Source organism: Marmota marmota, unplaced genomic scaffold (assembly GCF_001458135.2).
Source record: "Marmota marmota marmota unplaced genomic scaffold, marMar, whole genome shotgun sequence".
NCBI classification, from domain to species: domain Eukaryota; kingdom Metazoa; phylum Chordata; class Mammalia; order Rodentia; family Sciuridae; genus Marmota; species Marmota marmota.
The window spans coordinates 28317677-28339318 of record NW_026000229.1 but is presented as its reverse complement, the minus strand read 5'-3'; the positions used below and the strand labels follow the sequence as shown (position 1 = coordinate 28339318).

The window sequence follows — 21642 nt, the reverse complement described above, 5'->3', positions numbered from 1 at the left end:
AGAGGAAAGTTGCTGAAATAAGAAAATGGGGAAAATTAAGCTTATGTAGAAGAAGAAATAGAAGACTACAGGAGCAAACCTACATATTTACTACATGTAATGTTTTTACATTTTTAATTGTTTTTATAGGGTCACTCCTGCTGCTAGTAATTACTTGGATTGGAGGCACAACACTTTTTGGTGGCAAATTTCCACCCGATTTTAATGGAAAAAATTGATGCAAATAGATGTTTGCTAGAACTACAAATAACTTTATACCCATGGAAGCTCTTGGAGAAAACCTACTTCAAATTCCCTCTCCACACCCAGGTTTTACAGATAAGTTGCAGAGGCTCATTCAAGTTAAGTAACTTACTATCAGTCATACAGACTTACCCTGAAGTGGCCAAAATCATGAAAAGGAAGATTTTCTAATTCTTAGTTTAGTGCACAGTTTGTGGTTTGTCTTTTTATGTAGTTTTTTAGAGTAAGGGGGAATATTTTAGTTGTTGCATACATTATTAATCATTTATCTCAATCTGGATTAATTTTTTTTATGTAATTCTTAAAGGCACTCTACATGATCCATGAATAAAGACACCTGCTTTTAACACCATATAGCTATGCCTTTCCCTTTCTGGGGATTGTTAGGTGTTTACGGCTGCAAGGTAGGCAAATTCATGGCCTCAAATTATATAAATGACTAAGATACTTACTACTTTTATTTTTAAAATGTACCACAAGCATTGTTAAGAATTGAGAGTCACAAAGAAGTGGCCTTTGTAAAAATTCTTCTGTAAAAGGGTGAATAATAATTATCTAAAAGATGACAAATTAATGGTCCACCTATCTGTAATTCTTTGTGTAAACATTGGTTTATCTGGTCTTCTTTCTAAATTGACTCTTTCTTTCTTAAGAAATGGATAGCTTGATGGCTTGCAATTTAATTAGAAGAATTGGTTTCAAATGTCTGTCAGCTGGATCCACTTTTGACAAGTAAACTTATGAGGTACTCCAGTATTTAAAACAGATGTAACGAAAGTTGTTTGGGAAGAACAGCATGTGCCATTTTCATCCTTTATTTTAGTTCCATATATTTTTCAACAAGTATCCCACAGACATCTTGATCACTTTAGGACTTTGACAAAGGCCAGCAGAAATACTTTTAAATTTAAAAAAATTATTATCTATCCTAAGCTTGTCGAAAAATTATTTGTACGCAGAGAAAGGATAAAATAAATACTAAAGAGTAATAAGTACTTTAAAAAAATTACCCCATGTTAAATATGTTAACACTGGAATATTTTTAACTTTCATCTGTCAGAACTGACAGATATATCTGGTGTTCCCAAGGGCTTGAGCTGGCTCTTTACCGAAAAGATTTAAATGTTCCTGGATTTCCGAAACGGCAAAAGAGGAAAATTTTTATGTTGTAAATGTTTTCCTGTTTTGCTGTGTCGGTGGATACTCATCTGAATCAAATGTAGAGAAAGTAGTGAAGTTATGCTTCTAGTAAACACTTCTTGGGCTTCCCCTTGCAGAGTTAAAATATGGTCATGCAATGAGAGTTATAAAATGAAATTGTTAACAAGAGGAACAATGTGCTCATTTTCTACATTTGTATACAAATATAAATAGTTAGTTCTTCATATCTTTGGAGATGATTTACCAGAACCTCAATCCACTGACTAAACTTGCAAAAAACTTGGGGCTGGGGTTATGGCTCAGCAGTAGAGCACTCACCTCGACATGTGCAAGGCCCTGGGTTTGATCCTCAGCACCACATATAAATAAATAAAATAAAGTTATTGTGTCCAACTACAACTACAAAAAATAAATATTAAAAAAAACTTTTAAAAAATAACAATTCAGGGCTGGGGATGTGGCTCAAGCGGTAGCACGCTCGCCTGGCGTGCGCAGGGCACTGGGTTCAATCCTCAACACCACATAAAAATAAAATAAAGATATTGTGTCTACCTAAAACTAACTAAATAAATAAATATTTTTTTAAAGTGATGATGAAAAAAATAATAACAATTCAGAGGTCAAAATTACAGGATGCTTTCTCTCTAAACTGTTAGTTACTACCGCGTTTGTTACTCTATAGGGTAGCAATATCTCAGAAATAAATGTTACTTTTAAAAACAATTTCTTATTATTTATATATGGAATATATATTCTACAGAAATATATATTTGCTACTAAATTTACTTACATCCTTTCTGAACAATTGGGACACATATAAACAACCTAAAATATTGTCCCAGAAACACAAGGAATACAATGATCATAAAGGAAGCTGTTGAAAACTGCAAGTAAAGTTAGATGGGACACAGGAAGTAAAGGTAACAAATATTTTTCCTGAATACCCCAGGCATCATAAACTAGCAATCTTTATTATTTCCAAAATGGAAGGCCCACCATCCATAATTTCCCCTTCTTGAACATGCACATGTCACTTACAACTCAGTATTTCATATTGAAGAAATTATTTTTCCTATTTTAGTTATTTTTAAAACCAAATCATAGCTGTATTCTTTTTAGATAAAGTGGGAAAGGAAGTGGAACAGTATTTTCTGTTCATATTCCCTAAGAGGGATGCGAAAGTCCCAAGTTCTTTCTAATGCTTAAATTCTCTTTTGAGCAAAGACAAATCTATCACAAGACCTACCTCATTCTTATAGGTAAAAGGGAAAGCCTAAAATTATAAAAACCACAGTATCTAGAACTCTTGGTTTTTTTTACCTTGTACATCATGACTAATATTTTTTTATATATTTACTCTAATTTGTCATATATAACAAATTAGAGTAAATATATAAAAAAATATATGAACTATGAATGCATTTCAATTCATAGTACACATACAGAGCACAACTGTTCACGTCTCTGGTTATATACAAAGTAGAGTCATACCATTTGTGTCTTCATAAATGTACTCAGGGTAATGATGTCCATCTCATTCCACCATCTTTCCTACCCTCCCCCGCCCCCTCTCTTCCCCTCCCTCCTCTTTGCCCTATCTAAAGTTCCTCCATTCCTCCCATGCTCCCCCACCATCCCCATCATGGATCAGCATCCACATATCAGAGAAAACATTCGGCATTTGTTTTGGGGGATTGGCTTATTACTTCACTTAGAATTATATTCTCTAACTCCATCCATTTACCTGCAAATGCCATGATTTTATTCTCTTTTAATGCTGAGTAACATTCCATTGTGTATATATAAAACACAGTTTCTTTATCCATTCATCTACTGAAGGGCATCTAGGTTGGTTCCATAATTTAGCTATTGTGAATTGTGCTGCTATAAACACTGATGTGGCTGCATTACTATAGTATGCTGCACAAACAAGCAATTTTAACAGAACTAACAGACATATCTGCCAAAAGTTATAAAAGCAATGACTTTGGAAGATCCATACTCAATAAAGCTTAGAGGGTTTTGTTTGTTTATTTGTTTGTTTTAAAGATTAAGGTAAGTATACTCAGGTTCATCTTTAAAAGTACTCTGTGGGGGTTGGGAATATAGATCAGTTATACAGTGCTTGCCTAGCATGCCTGAAAGCCCTGGTTTCAATCTCAACAAAACATACATACATACACACACACACACACACACACACACACACACACACACACACGAGTACCTTGTGATGGCTGAAAAAATATTTCTGATTCCTTTTTCTCTATATCTTCCTTGTGTGGTTTATATCCTATAATGAAGTCTTCTTGAAATACATGAAGCAACTGTGTATTTGAGCCACACTACGAATATGGAAAAAAAAAAACAAACAGTTTTCATCTTTGAAATTCCTTTTCTCCCACCCACCACTTCCCCAACACAAATATAGAAGAAATAAATCTTTCTAGTAATTTCTATTCTTAATCTACTGACTAAGGCGCAAAAAAGCAACAGAAAAAATCATTAAAATTACCCTGGTCAGAGAAAAATTACATTCAAAGATGTCACAGTCAATAGCAGAACAGAAGAGCTCTGGTAAAAATAGATCAACAAATTTGCTTCTTAAAAAAAAAAAAAAACTCACAACCCACAGTGAAGTGGGATCTGCACCCCAAAAACAACAGTCTCATGACTGGCTGGAGAGGGCTATGCTAACTACATAAGGCTCACTAAACTAGTACAGAAATAATAGTTTTTCCAATTCCACCTGAGAACAACAAAATAAATAAGCAAAAACCTCAGAAAGGTCCTCAAAATACCCCTTCAACCTATCTCGTGGGAATGATGCACTATCCTATTAATAGCCAGTGGGATGACATACCTCTAAAGAAACATATTTACTATAAGTAAGGAGGATTGCTGCTAGGCTACATGATCACAGTTTGGGGACTACATGGTGAAAAGATAATCATAAAGGGCTATGCAGAATCACAAAGGTGAGCTGAAATTCAAGGAAAAGGCTAGACCCAAACAAAAGCATATTGCGAATGTGTGTCAAGACAATTAGATGGCTGCCCACAGATTTTAAAGAAAGGGAAGCAGCTATGATTGTGTTGGCACTGGATGAAGTAAGTTATGATTTTAGAAAAAAAAAAAAAGGAAAATCAGCCTCCTTACATAGAAGGAAATAAAGGAATATAATATTAGGTTGTACCACAAAGATTTTATGAAAGTTAAAGGGTGTTTTTATGTCTTTCCAGGTAGAAACATAAAAACTCTCTTTGCATTCAAAATATCAAAGGATACCTTCTCAAGTAAAAAAGAATAAATGAGGGGCTAGGCTTGTGACTCAGTGGTAGAGTGCTTGCCTGGCATGTGTGAGGCTCTGGTTTGATTCTTAGCACCACATATAAGTAAATAAATAAAATAAAGGTCCATTGACAACTAAAAATATTTTAAAAAGAAAGGAAGGAAGGAAGGAAGGAAGGAAGGGAGGGAGGGAGGGAGGGAGGGGAAGGGGAAGGGTGGTGTCTTCATGGATACAGAAATCATAGAACATAGTGGGAACAAATAGAGAATGAATTTTAAACTTTGTCATATAAGCCTAAGTCATTTTATCAGTGCTTGCAGTTTACCACCATTGTGTTAAGAACAGCCTAAGCTGACAGGAAATAAATCAAGAGTAAGTATGAAGTAAAAAGAATACTAGGTCAGACTCATGGTAAAAAGTGCAGAGGGACCAAAGTAGGGGATAAACTCAACATCCAGTTCATTAAAAATTAAGATATCTATGGGAAAGAAGACAACACCCATCTTCCAGGTCCTTGGGGAATTAAAAAAAGGAAATCATAGGTTGAATTTAAAGCAAAAGCAAAGAGCTTGGGGATAAAAAAAAAAAAAGTAAAGGATTTCCTAGGTGCCATTAATAATTATATTTGAGTCTGGCAGCTCCAGTTCTGTTACCAAGAGCTGTTGGGGTAATTTCTCTACATAGTGGGAATGATTACCACAGAATGTACAAAGCTCCATGGAAAAATTATGACATAATTCTATACTTGTTTTTAAATATAGTTGGTTCTTTCTTTATTTCCTTGTTCAAAAGATTTGGTAACTTCCTCACCAAAGTAATCATAATTTTTACACTTAAATGATTATAGTAGTTCTATACCTTAGTCCATAAACATGATCCTGAAGAAACAAATATCCTCAGGTCTAAATGGGTTTTACAAACTCCTTGCAGGGAGAAGGTTTCTCCTTCTTTCCTAGCTGGGGAGGAATGCTGCCTACACAAAGGAATATGATAAACTTTGATCCCATTTTCATCTGCATCTCAATGGTCCTCATAAAAATACCAAGTCTGAAGGCTAAAAAAGCAAACACTGTATAGCTGAGGTCACCCACCCCCTACTGAGTTGAAATGGTTAATCACATAAAAGTAGAACTCCCAACCTGAGCCTCCATATTTTCCCTCAGCATTTCAATTTCAAGATCATAGTTTCCCTGACTGAATCAAATTTCCTTACAGGAGAAAAGGAACCAAATATAATTCAACTGGAAAATAAAAATTTCTATATCATTAGTAGAGTTTCACTATGGGTATCAACGAAAGTTGACTGTATTTAGTATCAAAAGATAATTATTCTCAGACTGAAATATATGCATCTAAAACATTCTGGAATAAATGTCTATTAATATCACCAATTCACAAGCATTTACTTGGTCAGTTATTGCATCAAGTTCAATAATGCAGCCAGGTCGAGCAGTAGACTGTTGGCTCACAATATTAAACACTTCTCCAATAAGTTTCTGTAAATAAAAACATACAAATGTTACTAATCAATAAATTTATGAATCTACTGTCAATATGATATAGTATCTTGAGCACTAAATATTCACTGATTGACATGGCAACAAATACATTCAAGGAAATATTTCAACTCTCTATATTCAATTTCACTTTTAAAATTACATCAAAAAGTTAGAAAAATTGACAGTTTACATAAATATTACATAACTTCAAAGCATAGTTCTAACATGTCTTCTTTGTGTTTGCAAGCTTAAAGCTCAAAACAGATGTGACTAAGGATCTAGCCCAAAGCCTAAGTGTGTGGTGTGCAGATATGCAACACCACTTAAAAGTACAACCCTGCCAGGTCAAAGGTAGGGGTCATGATTGAGAAGAACTAGGATTCTGCATCTTAGGATGAGGATGTCTGAATTAATACTTAAAACCTAACTTTGGATCCACAAAATTCCCAAACTTTCTGCTGAAACAAAATAGAGTCTTCCCTCTACCACAGTCCAAGAAGCTTTCTCTTGAGTAAAAAGTTTTCCATAACTTCACCTGAGAGATTCACCTCAAAAAAAGATACCCATTCTCCTCAGCACGCATCTCCACTATCTTTCACTGCCTCTTGGCTATGAATTTAGATCCCAACTTATCCGAAAGACAGCTCTAAGATAAAACAATATCCATGCAGGAGTTGTAGGGTCTTTACATTTTTATCAGTAGGATTCCAGGGAACATATATGGGAATATAAGTGGTTGGGTAGGGTTGAATTTGTTAATATAAATACATTCACCCAAGATTGAGGATTTAAAGTACTAGGTTAAACACTTACAATGGTGTTGACAGTGTGCTTGGTTTATTCATTGAAATATTAACTGTAGCCTACAATTTTTGAAGCTAAACTATCAGAATTTCTTTAGCACACAACAAAGCTTTGCTATTCAAAATGTGGTCAATGGGCCAACAGCAACAAGAAATGTTTTATAAATGCTCTCTCAGGTCTCAAAGTAATATATCCACATTTTAACAGGATCTCCAAATTCTTGTGCACACAAAATAAGGATTGTGATACATCAGTGATTCTCAATCTTGGCTGATTCACACTGACTCATTTGCAGAGTTTTTCCATAGTTGATACTTAGGCCCCAATCACAGAGACTGATTTGTTAATCTAGCGTGTAATCTAATCATCATAAGTTTCCAGGTATTTCCAGTACGTAGCCAAGACTTGAGATTCCCTCAGAGAAACAGATACATGTTCCAGCTAAGGATTTATATTTCCTGCTCACAACTCTCTGCTAGTACTATATAACCAGTGGACTTACCAAAAACCTTATTCAATCTACAGAATCCCACTCAACTTCACTCTTTACTAACAAATTCGTTTTACAGTGGAAGATAATACTGGAATCAGTGTGATGAAGGTAAAGTATTTACCTTGGGCACAAAATTTTAGAAAGAACCAAAAAACTTATGACAAATAATATTTTAATGCAATTTTTAAATTAAAATTAATACAAAAATCCATAATGAATAAAATATTTTAAAATTTAAATATAGGTTCTAATAGTGTCTACAGCCTGAGGCAAAAGGAAAACTGTACAGACATGTTTCTATGCGATTTTTAATAATTAATTTTTTCCACATTAAAGCAGTTGAAAAATATTGAAAAGCAGGTATATTAAAATTGAAAACATTAAAGTTTTAATTTATTTATACCCAAAACAAGATTAACTGCTCACTGAAACTTATTTTGTAGGATAACCAACTATAAAAAAAAAAATCTCAAGTCCATTCTAAAATTTGGATATTACACTAAGAAAAATTTGTGCATCACTTTTCAAAGATCCAAACAGAAAGTTAATTTTACATTACAAAATATCAACACTGCATGCCACTTAAAACTATTTCAGATGAACTTCTATAAAATTTAAACTTTCAATATTTAAGAACCAAGTCAGTGGCTGCTTTATGTAAACCAGATATATCCACATAACAAAACTTTTATCTATTTAAAAATTGAAATCTATAGATACCTCAGTTAATTTTTTTATATCTCCAATTTAAGCATAAAATTAGTATGATGTGATAATTAGAATAATGTGCCCTTCCTCCAAGGATGTCTACTCCTCATGTCTGCTGGGACCTATGAATATGCTACCTTATTTTATAAAAGAGACTTTTATAGATGTGAGTAAACTCTGAATCTTAAAATGGGGAGATTATCCTGAACTATTCGACTGGGACTAATGTAACCACAAGGATGTATATGAGGGAGGCAAAAGGATTAGATTCAGAAAAAGAGATATGACAACAGATGCAATAACCAGAGGAATCTTGAAAATGCTATGCTGCTAGCTTTAAAGACGGAGAAGGGGCCAACAGCAAAGAAATACTAATGGCTTCTAGAAGTTAATAAAGGCAAGAAAATATTTTCTTCTCTGGAACTTCTACAGAGAATGCAATCCTGTCAACACTTTGATTTTAGAACTTCTGACCTCCAAAACTATAAGAGAATACATCTGATAATACATTTGTTACAGCAACAATAGGAAAATTAATACAGGTGCCTATAATCTTCTATAATCGTTACTTTTTTTATCTGATATGCACTTTTTCCAATATTACATCTAATAATTTGTGCAGTTCCACTGTCTTTTTTTTTTTTTTCATTTTCAGGTTCAGGAACTACATTCATACCTCCTACCTGATATTCATATCGAACATAATTTCTGAATTACTTTTTCTCATTTGTTGTAACTTACAACTCTCAACAGAAAATGAGAAAATGAGATAAGTCAAGAAATAGATTTTTTTTTGTTTGGGGGGATTTCTTTTCCTTTTTTTTAGTTTTTTAATATTTTGATAATATTATTGAAGAATCTACTTCTATTACAACCAAAAAAATAAAATTATAATAAATATTATTTTGATATAAATAAGATATTTCAACTTAATGTTGAAAGTTTTAATACACTTACTTTTCAATTCTCATTATTTTCAATATGTGAGTGTTCCAGGAAAAATTAACATTGAAAAAACACAGAAACATATATTTATAGAGGTACACATTTTTTCTTTTAGCTTCAGGCTCCAATACAACTTATCATGGCCTTGCTGGATCATGTCTTTATATAAATTTTTGGTACATTATTCAACAGGTTTCTTTTTTCATATTAATTTTGATTATTTAAAATATTGTTTACCACAACTGCTAACATTTTTGGTGTCCCATTAAATTCTGCACCCAAGGTGAGTGCCTCATTCACCCTAATCCCAGTTTAGCTGGAAGAAGAGGGCAATGTGTCTCCTGCCACAAAATGTATCAGGCTTATAGTGTGGCTCTTCATCTGGCAGCAATTTGATGTTAACAGAACAGTAGAATGTCTCCCGAAGTCAGAGTACCACCAGGGGATACTTTCCCTTGTGGCAGGGGAAGTGTGCTGCCTTCTGCAGCATATATCTTCAATTAATTACCAAAAAAGATGCCATCATTTCCTCCACAGGCAAAATACCCATATCTGCAAACTAAAGGCTGGAGTTACCACCTAATAACTCACGTGTAGAATTTTTAATTCCTATCCCCATAAGCTGGGATATGTCACTGCTTATCCCCATAAGCAGTGACAGTTCCGAAGGTTAACAACTACAATTCAGGCTCCAAGTGAGATTATGACTAAACTGGCATCATTACACAATGATACAATGCCTAATGAGAATTTGTATTTCCCCTAGTTTGGAGAAAAAGTTTCTTCATTTAAATAAAAAACAGAAATAGATGCTAAAGGAATAGATTTTGTTAGCTATGCTTTATCTGCATCCAATCCTTGATATATTTTCCAAATTCCTGGTCTTGCTTTGGGTTCCAGGAGGTTGACCTTTGAACCATATCACCCAGCTCCTATGCCCTCTTCTGCTTCAGGTAAAATTCAATCAATGGGAGTCACTGGCCAGAGATTAGAGGAAAAAAAAAAAGAAAGAAAAAAGGGTAGGAGTATATATTCTCTCTGCTCCCCACAGTTCCAGTACTGCTCATTTTCCATAGCTCTGGCACTCACTAGGTCTTGGTACTTTCCTATTTCCCTCTTATCCCTTCAGACATAAGTACATATATTATTTATCTTATTGCCGCTGCAACAAATCACCACAAATTTAGTGGTTTTAAAAAAATTAACATATTATCTTACAATTCTGGCAGTCAGAAGTCTGAAGCCATTTTTGGTAAACTAGCATCATGGTATCAGCAGGGCTGCATGCCTTCTGGAGACTCTAGGGAACAGTCTATTTCCTTGCCTTTTCAAGCTTCTAAAGGCTATCCACATTCCTTGGCTCATTGCTCCCTTCCTCCATCTTCAAAGCCAGCAATGCCAGTCCTGATATCATTCTTCTTCTGTTAATCTCTCTCTGTCCATAGTCAGGCAAGTTTCTTTACTTATAAGGACTCATGTGATTAGATGGGCCCATCCAAATAATACAGGATAATCTCCATATTTTAAGATCTTTAACTTTTTCATATCTGCAAAGCATCTCTGTCATTTGAAGTAACATATTCACAGGTCCTGGGCATGCATATGTGAACATCTTTGAGAACCCTTTACTCTACCTACCACTGGACAATTCATCCTGTTACTAGATCCTGAGTGCTTTACTAGCTCTTCTGGGTCAATCATATACACATCTTGTAAGGAGTTCTTGCACTTAACTCTCCTCAGTTACATCTTTATGAATGTGTCATCTATTTCTCACTCAGACCCAGAGAGATCCAGAGACTAAGTTAAGGTAGTACTGTCTGTCTCTCACTAGGAAAGTGCAACCTTTAACAATGTGTTCTTCACGAAACACAGAGGTCTTCACGCTCTCTCTCCTAGTACTACAGTTTTGCTGTTGCATTTAAATGCTATATTCCCACAAAGAACAAAATCAAGCAGTTCAAAAAAGAAATATAGGGGGTTGGGGGGGTAGCTCAGTGGTAGAGCTGTTGCCTAGCATGTATGAGGTACTGAGGTGCTGGGTTTGATCATCAGCACAATAAAAATAAGTTAACAAAATAAAGGTATTGTGTCCATCTACAACTAAAAAAAATTTTTTTTTAAAGAAAGTAAAAGAAATATAGGCCTGGATATGTAGCTTAGTGGTACAGAACTTGCTAAGCATATGGAGGCCCAGGGTACAATCCCCAGTACCACAAACACACATACCTACATACATAAAAATATCCTAAAGAATGTATGAAAGACCAGTCAATTTCTTCAGTAATCAAAAGCATACAAATCAAAACACCTAGCTATCTTTTCCAAATAGTAAAGATTTTCAGAGAAAAAAAGAAAAAGGATGAGGAAAAGACATGCTAACAGAGTCTGCTAATGAAATACAAATCAGATTGCTAGCTTCCCATTGCCTTCAACAGATAATAACACTCTTCAATATGATGTTCTTTAATTCATTCACTTACTCAACAATAGTTATTAAGTGCTTCTCGGGTATCAGACACTGAGGATACAGCACCACCCTTATCTTAACATTCAAATGAAAAAAGACAAATAAATAAACAAATTGTTCATCAGATGGTACTACAGGAAAAAACAAAGTAGAAAAGTAAACAGGGAGCAGTGGGAAGAAATGGTCAAAGAAGGCCTCATTTGACTAATGACCACAAAATAAAAACATGTGGATACCTGGGGGTAGAACCCAGAGAGAAGAGTAAAGTATGAAGATAAAGTTGGGAGGTTGTTAGGCACATTCCAGGACCATCCAGGAAGTTAGCAGGGAGGAAGCCAAAATAACCAAGAGGACATGTATTAAAAATACAGAATCAAGAAATAAGAAGAGGGTTGGGATTGTGGCTCAACGGTAGAGCACCTGCCCAGCACGTTTGAGGCACTGGGTTTGATCCTCAGCACCATATAAAAATAAAATAAAGATATTGTGTCCAATTTTCTAAATAATTTAGAAATTGTCTCATAATAATTTTTAATCTTTAAGTGCAAAATAGTTTTCAAAACAATGAAATAATTCATATTCTCAATATCCTATAAAAATATAATAGCAACTACAAGGAAATAGACTTGCTTATTTCTTACTTTTTTTTTTTTTTATTGTTGGCTGTTCAAAACATTACATAATTCTTGATATATCATATTTCACACTTTGATTCAAGTGGGTTATGAGCTCCCATTTTTACCCCAAATACAGATTGCAGAATCACATCAGTTACACATCCATTGATTTACATATTGCCATACTAGTGTCTGTTGTGTTCTGCTGCCTTTCCTATCCTCTACTATCCCCCCTCCCCTCCCCTCCCCTCGCCTCTTCTCTCTCTGCCCCCTCTACTTATTTCTTATTTTTGTATGGTGGTTTTTTTTGTTTCTTTCAGAATGAATTATGCAACTCTGGATAATTTAGATCTTTTAACTTGTTTCCTGAAAATGCTATTTGAAGGAAATGAAGTTTCCCTTGTCATGAGTTTTTCTAGATAAGGACCTTAATATTATATGTAACATTTATATCTGACTCAAAGTAGGTAAATAAACATTTGTTAAATTAAAAAAAAAGAAAAAAATATATTGTGTCCATCTATAACGAAGAAGAAGAAGAAGAAGAAGAAGAAGAGGAAGAGGAAGAAGAAGAAGAAAAGAAATAAGAGGGCTAATGGGGGAGGGAAGGTAAAAGCATAAGGGCCTCATGGGTCACTGTACAGACTTTGGCTTAGAAGAATAATATTATCTGAATTATATTTTTAAAGCATCATTCTAACTCCTATAATGTGAATAGACTGAAAGAAAGAAGAGCAGAATCACAAAAAGAGAAATACAATTTTTTCACAATCTAGCCTCTCTACCTGCTTATCAAGTTTCAGCTATTTCCAACAGCCATTTATATTCTAAGCCATTTCTGAATAAACTACAATACAGTTGTATGCTGCTTAATGATAGGGAAACTTTCTGAGAAATGCATTGTTGTATGAACCTCACAGCATGTGCTTGTACAAACCTAGATGGTGTAGTTCAATCACTGTACACAGCATCTTGATGAATCAAGAGATGTATGAGGTTGCTACTGCATAACACAGCATATTGTTTTACAGTAAACTTGGTATATTTTTCATAAGTAAGAGTACAGTCTAAAGTAACCACAAAACACATATACAGTAAATACATAAATCAATGAAATATGAAGACAAAGTTAGGAGGTTGTTGGGCACAGTCATATGTTATCATTATCAAGTATCAAGTATCATGTACTGTAAATAACTGATGTTACACTTTTATATGACTAGCAGTACAATAGGTTTGTTCACATCAGCATTACCACAGATGCATGAGTAATGTGTTGCTATATGAAGTTACTATAGCTATGAATGACATCACTCAGCAACAAGAATTTTCCAGCTCCAGTATCATCTTTTGGGATCACTGTGATATATGCAGTCCATCACTGACCAAACACTATTATGCATTCTTATAACTCTGTGCATTTTTAATTGCTATTATCCCTATACCCTATTCTTTTCCTCCTTCACTTTCAATCCACACTAATTTAATAAATCGCATCTCAGATATCATCTCCACCAGAAAGTGTTTCCTAACCACCACAATCTAGACTATATAATCTTGGCTTAGTTGTTACTATTGTGTATGAAAAGCTCTCTTATCTGACATAGTTGGGACAAAGAAAGGATAAATTACAAATTACTCAGCTAGGTCATTTAACCCAGGGAATCATTTTTAAAAAAAATAATGAATGTACAGCTTAAACATTGTTTTATGTAAAATATAAACATACATAAACAACCAAAATTTTGGTGTAGAGTCAAGGCCTTTGAGTATGGTTTGCCAATAGACCTTTCTTTTGTATAACATTATGACATCCCTATAAGGCCCTGGCTACATTTTTCAATTCTTTAAATTGAAATAAAAACACAAAGATACCTACACAAAGCAATTGAGTGTTATTAAAAAAAAAAAAATCCCCTGAATTTATAGTTGTCTTCTCCATGTCCAATTTAAAAAATTATTTTTAGCAAAATAGCTTCCAAATCACTTGTTCTTTTAATAAAAACACATTTTTCACATTCACAATTCATCAATTTATAAAATATTTAACTAAATTACATTGTTATAATCACACTTATAAAAATGTAAACAACTTGACAAATACAAGTTTGGAAATGAACAAAACTGGCTCTCAAGATGTGGTCAACAACCCAGATAACAGCTGAGGGAGGTGGCCTGGGCTCAAATCCTGGCTCTACCATTACTACCTGACTAAATGGCACAAGTAGTTACGTTTCCCTATACTTCAGTGTCTTCTGCTCTAAAGTGTAATGATAATATTATATTCTTCATAGGGTTATTAGGAATATTAAATGAGTTAATATATGAAAAGCATTTAGAAATGTGATTGGCACAAAATAATCACTAGATAAAGCTTGTTATTGTTATTATTAAGACTACAACACAACTTTTAGAATCCATAAGGCCTAGTATACTACTTTGGTGCATCAGTCTTATGTTCTGCAGAAGGAAGGACAGCATCCAGGGAGCTCGCTAAGTGGAGGTCATTTAATTGCATTTCAAATTCTATAGTGGCCTTTTTGTCCTCCTAACATAGCATTTATTACACAATGCATGTATTTATATACCCAACAAATTATACCTTAAGGGTAAAAACTATGTCTACTCATTTTAACACTCTCAGCACTTGGTACAATATATACTTATTCTGGAATGTACCACAGCTTATGCAGCGTGGGTTCTCAATAAAAAAAAAGATTAAACAAATAAATGAATGAAAACAAATTACATGTTATATGGTTGGTACTCCAAACACATTTTTAGTAGTAGCAGCACCTACAACACCATCCTTGTCTCCTCCTTTATTCAATTACAGACAACCTCATTAAGCATTTCCTAAAAAATTTTCAAATGAATGGATCTTGCTGCCCTGGCATCACTGGGCAAAGATATGCAAACATTTGTGGGTTGTTTTTTTTTTTTTTTCTTTTATGTCTGGTCAAACATTTGTTTTAGGCAACAAAATCTTTGATATTTCAGAAGGAAATTTTTGAAATATCTGAATAACCCTGCTCTCATAAATAGTTTGTAAATATAAATTTTTGATGACTAAAGGTCACATTTATGTGCATTAATTATCATTAATGCCTGTACAGGTCTAATGACTTCTAGTACTGTCTTTGTAATAACAAATCCCAAATGTATACTAGTAGTTAATGTGGAACACTAGGAATTATTTCTAATTGCCTACAAAACAGTCATCTAAACCATACTTAGGAATCTAATATTATAGTTACCTCATATTCAGTATATCCCAATTTTAAGTTTTCATAAATACCTCACCAACATTACCACACTTGTGGAGCCACTATTGCAAACTAGAAATCTCAGAATCATCTCTTTGTCTCCATATTCAAGCAACTAGTAAGTACTGCTCTTCTCCCCTTTCCACTATCTACCAAATTCCACTGTAGCTCAGGTTTTCCAACATCTAGTTGATCTCAAAACAATTCCTTGCTATCTCCATGCTTCTAGTTCACACCAAGTTTACTCCATCCCACAAAGTAACCACTTTAATTCTCTGCCCAAACGCTTTCAGTATCCCCTCAATCCACCTCTCCCCTAAATCCACCTCTCTATCTACAGGACAAAATTCAAATATTTTCAATATCTATTATTGAAAAAAAAGCTGGCCTTTACTCAGCATCTACTAAAATTCTAAGTTGAGGAATAGAAAAGCATGTGACAACTTCTTGCTACACTGGCTCATAATTAGTAGAGGAAGTAACCAGAACAGCTGCTCTTACAAAAAAAAAAAAAGTGAGCAGAAATAAGGAACTTGACAAAACTAATCATATCATCTTAAGAGTTTAATATAAAAAATAAGGGCAAAGCTCTGTACTTTATTTTTAAAAGGCAATAACTCTAGAATTCCTTAGAGTACAGTGCTCTGAAAATCAAAATGGCTCAAGAGCATCTGGAGGCTCAATAGACTTTAAAGTTTCCTAACTAAGCAACAACAAATATAACTGATAAGGAAAAAACAAGTCAGCTAATGTATTGAGCTCAATGGTGTTACCTAAAAGTCATGTCCATCCAGAATCTCAGAATGTAACCTTATTTGCAAATAGGGTCTTTACGGGTATAACTTAAGGTCATAGTATTTTATAGTTGTTGCTAAATCTATTGACTGGTATCTTAAGAAGAAAAGACACACAGAGACACTCAGAAGGAAGAAGACACAGAGACACCCAGAAAAGCAGACTTAAGTGATAGAATGACAATCCAAGAAACCTCAAGGATTACAAGGAACACCCAGAAACTAGGAATAGCCAAGGAAAGATTTTCTCCTAGAGACTCAGAGAAAGCATGGCTTTGACAACACCTTGATTTCAAACTAGATCAATGTTTATAACAGCTGGATTCACAACAGCTAAACTATGGAACCAATCTAGGTGCCCTTCAACTGATGAATGGATAAAGAAAATGTGGTATATATACACAATGGGATATTACTTAGCTATAAAGAAGAATGACTCTATGATATTTGCAAATAAATGAATGGATCTGGAGACTATCATGTTAAGTAATATAAGCCAATCCCAAAACCAAAGGCCGGATGTTCTCTCTGATATGCAGATGCTAATACACAACAAGGGGTTGGGGATAGAAGCTCGGTGGATTAGACAAAGAGGAATGAAGGGAAGGGAGGGGGAATGGGAATAGGAAAGATAGTAGAATGAATCTGACAACTTGCCTACAATGAATCTCAACATTATATATGACCACAAGACTTGAGAGCCTAATTAGAATAAGATAAAACTCCATGTTTGTATAAATATGTCAAAATATACTCTAGTGCCACATATATCTAAAAAGCACAAATAAAATTTTAAAAAAACTCGACATATATGCACCAAGAAACAGAGTTGCAAAATATGTTAGGCAAAAACTTTTAGAACTAGAAGGGAAAAACAGACAAATTCACAATTAAAGTTGGATAATTCAACATCCTTCTCCAATATTTGATAGAAAAATTAGATAGCAAAGATATATCAGAACTCAACAATAACATCAGTCAGAATAGAATCCACAATTTACAGAACACTCTATCCAACAACAACAAAATATACTTTCTTTTCAAGTGCTGAAATACACAAAGACAATATCTGGATCATAAAACAAACCTGAACAAATTTAAAAGGACAAAATCATATAGTGTATTTTACTACCAGAATAGATTCAAACTAGAAATCAGGAAAATGGCCAACACTTGCAAACTAAATCACATACTCCTAAATAATCAAGGGGTCAAATAGGAAAATTAAAATATATGTTGGGTTAAATGAAAATGAAAATTCTTCATATAAAAATGTTTAAAGAAATTTCAAGTAGGAAATTCATAGCACTAAATACATATATTAAAAAACAAGAAAGTTTCAAATTAACAATTTAAGCTTTTAAAACTAGAAAAAGTAGAACCAAAAAGAAAAGAAAAACTCAAAGTAAGCAGAAGGAAGGGAACAATAAAGGCTGACATCAATAAAAATAAAAAGAAGGAAACAACACAAAAACAAAAAGCTCAGGAAACAAAAAGCAGACTCTTTAAAAAAAAGTATCAAGAAGTTAACAAACTTAGAAAAACTTTCTCAACTTGGTAAACAGCAACTATAAAATACCTACAGCTAACAGACTTAATACTAAAACACTGCATGTTTTCCCTTTAAAAATGGTAACAAGACAAGAACATCTAATTGCATCCCTTTTATTCAACATACTGCCAAAAGTTCTAGCCAGTGCAACAAAATAAGGAAAATAGGACTGGAAGTATAGCTCAGTTGTACAGTGCTTGCCCAGCATGTGCAAGGTTTTGGGGTTCAAGCTCCAGCAATTTAAATAAAGGCATATAGATTAAAAAGGAAAACACTTCCTATTTATAATGAGATTATATCTGCAGAGAAAATGCAAGGGAATCTAACCTCCTCCCAAAAAAAGCCTCCTACATTTAATATCTGAGTTAAGCAAGACTGCAATATATAAGACAAACATTTAAAAATATACCATGTTTGTGTATTCTGGTAATGAATACACAGACACCAAAATTTAAAATAAAAACCACTTACAATGACTAAAATTAAAGAAATATCTAGGTATAAACCTAACAAAACATGTAAAGAACTTTTATGCTGAAAACAACACAAAAGGAAGAGGGAGACTAATGAAAGGATAGTCATAAGTTGTTTAAATCACACTTTTATTACTTGAAAGTAGACTGTAAGAGGTTGTAAATGCATATTGTAAACCTCAGAGGAAACATTAAAAACAAAACAGGGTAGCTAATAAACCTTTAATGGACACCAAATAGGGCCATAAGAAAAGATCAAACCCTCCAAATCATGGAGAATGCCACAGGTAGCAAAAAACTCAAAACAGACAAATATTTCAATTTTCAAAAAGGAAAATAACATACCTCTAATAAGTCAGACCAAAGAGCTTGATGTCAATCTAGCACAGTGTTTCAGCCATGAAGAGACATTATGGCCTATACATTAAGCCTATTTATACATTAAAATGAGTCATTCTTATGAATCTTACTTCCTTTTACTACAGAATATTTGGTAGACAGGAAAAATTTTATTTCAGAAAAGTATATGATAATGTGCTTCATGGAAATTGTTGGGACAACTAGAAAATATTCCAGAAATTAAAACTGGATAAAGATTTCAAATGTATATTGCTAGGCTCTTTCTTCAGATCTGTCCTGTTGAACATTTTTTAAAATGTGACTTAGAATATACAGAAACAACATTCTTCAAATAGGCTGCTGACATAAATAAGGAAGCAGCAGTAAATATATTGAATAACAATCTGGATTCAAAAATATAATGAAAGGTTAGACTATTACACTGAACTAAGTAAGACAAAAATATAACAGGGAAAATTGGCCTATATTTTGACTTCAGATTCAAACGCACAAATACAGAATGGAGAACACAGGACTTAACTGCAAAAATAAAACTTCAGCTCAATATTAATCAATTACAAAAAATGTGTAATTACCACCAAATATAACAATATCTAACAAGAAAGATCATAATACTACTTATTCTATTCATCCTATAATGCCTTCGTATAGACAAACTGAAATCTGCTCACAAGAGCAGTCAAGTCTGAAACTAAAACAGTTAAAGAAATTGTGAGAGAAGAGCAGGTTTGGCATGAAGAAAAAAGGTTCAGGGGTTATAAGTTATATTCAATTATCCAAATTACTCTAGTATGCAAGGAATATTAGACTTATTCCAAGTGGGGCTAGGACTTACAATAGAAAATGAAATTCAATTTAATACTAAAAGTAATGCAAAGACAGAATGACCTGCATTTGGAGTTGAGTTTCCTTCAATGGTGGCCAGATGAGAAAACTGGTAACAATGTTGTAGAAGGGAGTAAAACATCAGATGGCTTGTCAGACTAAATGACCTTTAAAATACTATCTTCCAACTCAAATTCTATAATGGTACTTTTCTAGGCTTTCTCTATGCAAAACCTTTAGCTTCAGCCCTTATGGTTTTCTATCTCTGAACAAGCTTTCTACACATATTTTCCTCCACACTTAATTTCAGGTCATTCTTTCATCCAGGCAAAGACAAAGTATCATCTTTCTAAATCTTACCTATTCATCAAAAACAAACCAAAAATACTGTCTTTGAAAAAGGCTTCAATATACACCTTAACCTGATCTCTCATTCCTCTAAATTGTAAAACACTTCTAATAACATCCTTCTGGCAATGAATTACATATCACCCCTAGATATCTCTTCTTTCTGTCTTTAACTGTTATTTAATATTTCATTAATAATTTGTCTTCACATCCAAATTAAAAGCCCTCAAAAGTAGGCACTAAAACTTGTATTTTATATCCTTTATACAATTATGGGTACACAGACACCCAAAAACAGTATTTAGTGTTTAATACTGGAAATATTTTTCAGAACACTTGATTTATAAAATATGTTTTCATTGGGAAGTTGAAAATTCACTATTCAAATCTCCATATTAATTAATACATATGACATCCAGTTCATATACAGAACTACTAGAATGAGATACTATCACCCATTGATAACATAATCTAACTACAGAACTTATTTAGTTAGTTAGTTAGTTGTAGATGGACACGATACCTTTATTTGTTTATTTTTATATGGTGCCAGGGATCGAACCCAGTGCCTCACTCATGCTAAGCAAGTGCTCTACCACTGAACCACAATGCTGATCCACTACAGGACCTCTTAAAGGTGAGTCAACCTTGGAAAAAAGTTCAAATTTTTCAACCTAAACATACAGTTTGGTAAAGATTCCTTAAAATATTTTTCGAGAAAAGCAAAATTAAAAGAATCAAACTAGAGAGTGACAAATGTCAGGAACACAGATTTTTCAAAACACATTATTTCTTTTTTCTTTTATTAGTGCATTATAGTTATACATAGTAACTGGGTTCACTGTGACAAAATAATGCATTGAATTTCATTAACTCCATTTCAGTCCCTGGTGCCCCCTTTCTTGCCTGTCCTTTCCTCCCTTATTTTCCCCCCACTACTCTGCTGGTCTTCCTTTCATTCGTTTGTTTGTTTATTGGTCCGAGGCATTGAACCCAGGGACACGTAACCAGTGAGCCACATCCCTAGGCCATTTTATTTTATTATGAGACAGGGTCTTACTAAATTGCTTACAACCTTGCTAAATTGTTGAGGCTGGCTTTAAATTTAAGTTTCTTCCATGTCAGCCTCCCAAGTCGCAGGAATTATAGGCATGCACCACCATACTGAGCTTATTTATTCTTTTTTTTTTTTTTGCTTTTTTTTAAAATTTTTATTGTTGGTTGTTCAAAACATTACATAGTTCTTGATATATCATATTTCACACTTTGATTCAAGTGGGTTATGAACTCCCATTTTTACCCCGTATACAGATTGCAAAATCACATCAGTTACACATCCATTGATTTACATATTGCCATACTAGTGTCTGTTGTGTTCTGCTGCCTTTCCTATCCTCTACTATCCCCCCTCCCCTCCCCTATTCTCTCTCTACCCCCTCTACTGTCATTCATTTCTCCCTTTGTATTATTTTTCCCTTTCCCCTCACTTCCTCTTGTATGTAATTTTGATTAACCCTGAGGGTCTCCTTCCATTTCCATGCAATTTCCCTTCTCTCTCCCTTTCCCTCTCACCTCTCATCCCTGTTTAATGTTAATCTTCTTCTCATGCTCTTCGTCCCTACTCTGTTATTAGTTACTCTCCTTATATCAAAGAAGATATTTGGAATTTGTTTTTTAGGGATTGGCTAGCTTCACTTAGCATAATCTGCTCTAATGCCATCCATTTCCCTGTAAATTCTATGATTTTGTCATTTTTTAATGCAGAGTAATACTCCATTGTGTATAAATGCCA

The 21642-nt window shown here is 33.8% G+C and overlaps 1 protein-coding gene across 5 annotated transcripts in view; it reads right to left on the bottom strand.

Annotated features, from left to right (window-relative positions):
- The window catches only part of Dmxl2 (Dmx like 2), a 159272-nt gene that overhangs the window by 60903 nt on the left and 76727 nt on the right, over positions 1 to 21642 (bottom strand). For all 5 annotated transcript variants that reach the window (XM_015480657.2, XM_048793030.1, XM_048793028.1 and 2 more), the window contains exons 14-15: positions 6103 to 6192; positions 3632 to 3749 (exon numbers count right to left, since the gene is read on the bottom strand). In XM_015480657.2, the coding sequence (XP_015336143.1) occupies positions 3632 to 3749; positions 6103 to 6192 (208 nt within the window). The remainder of the gene's footprint in view (positions 1 to 3631; positions 3750 to 6102; positions 6193 to 21642) is intronic.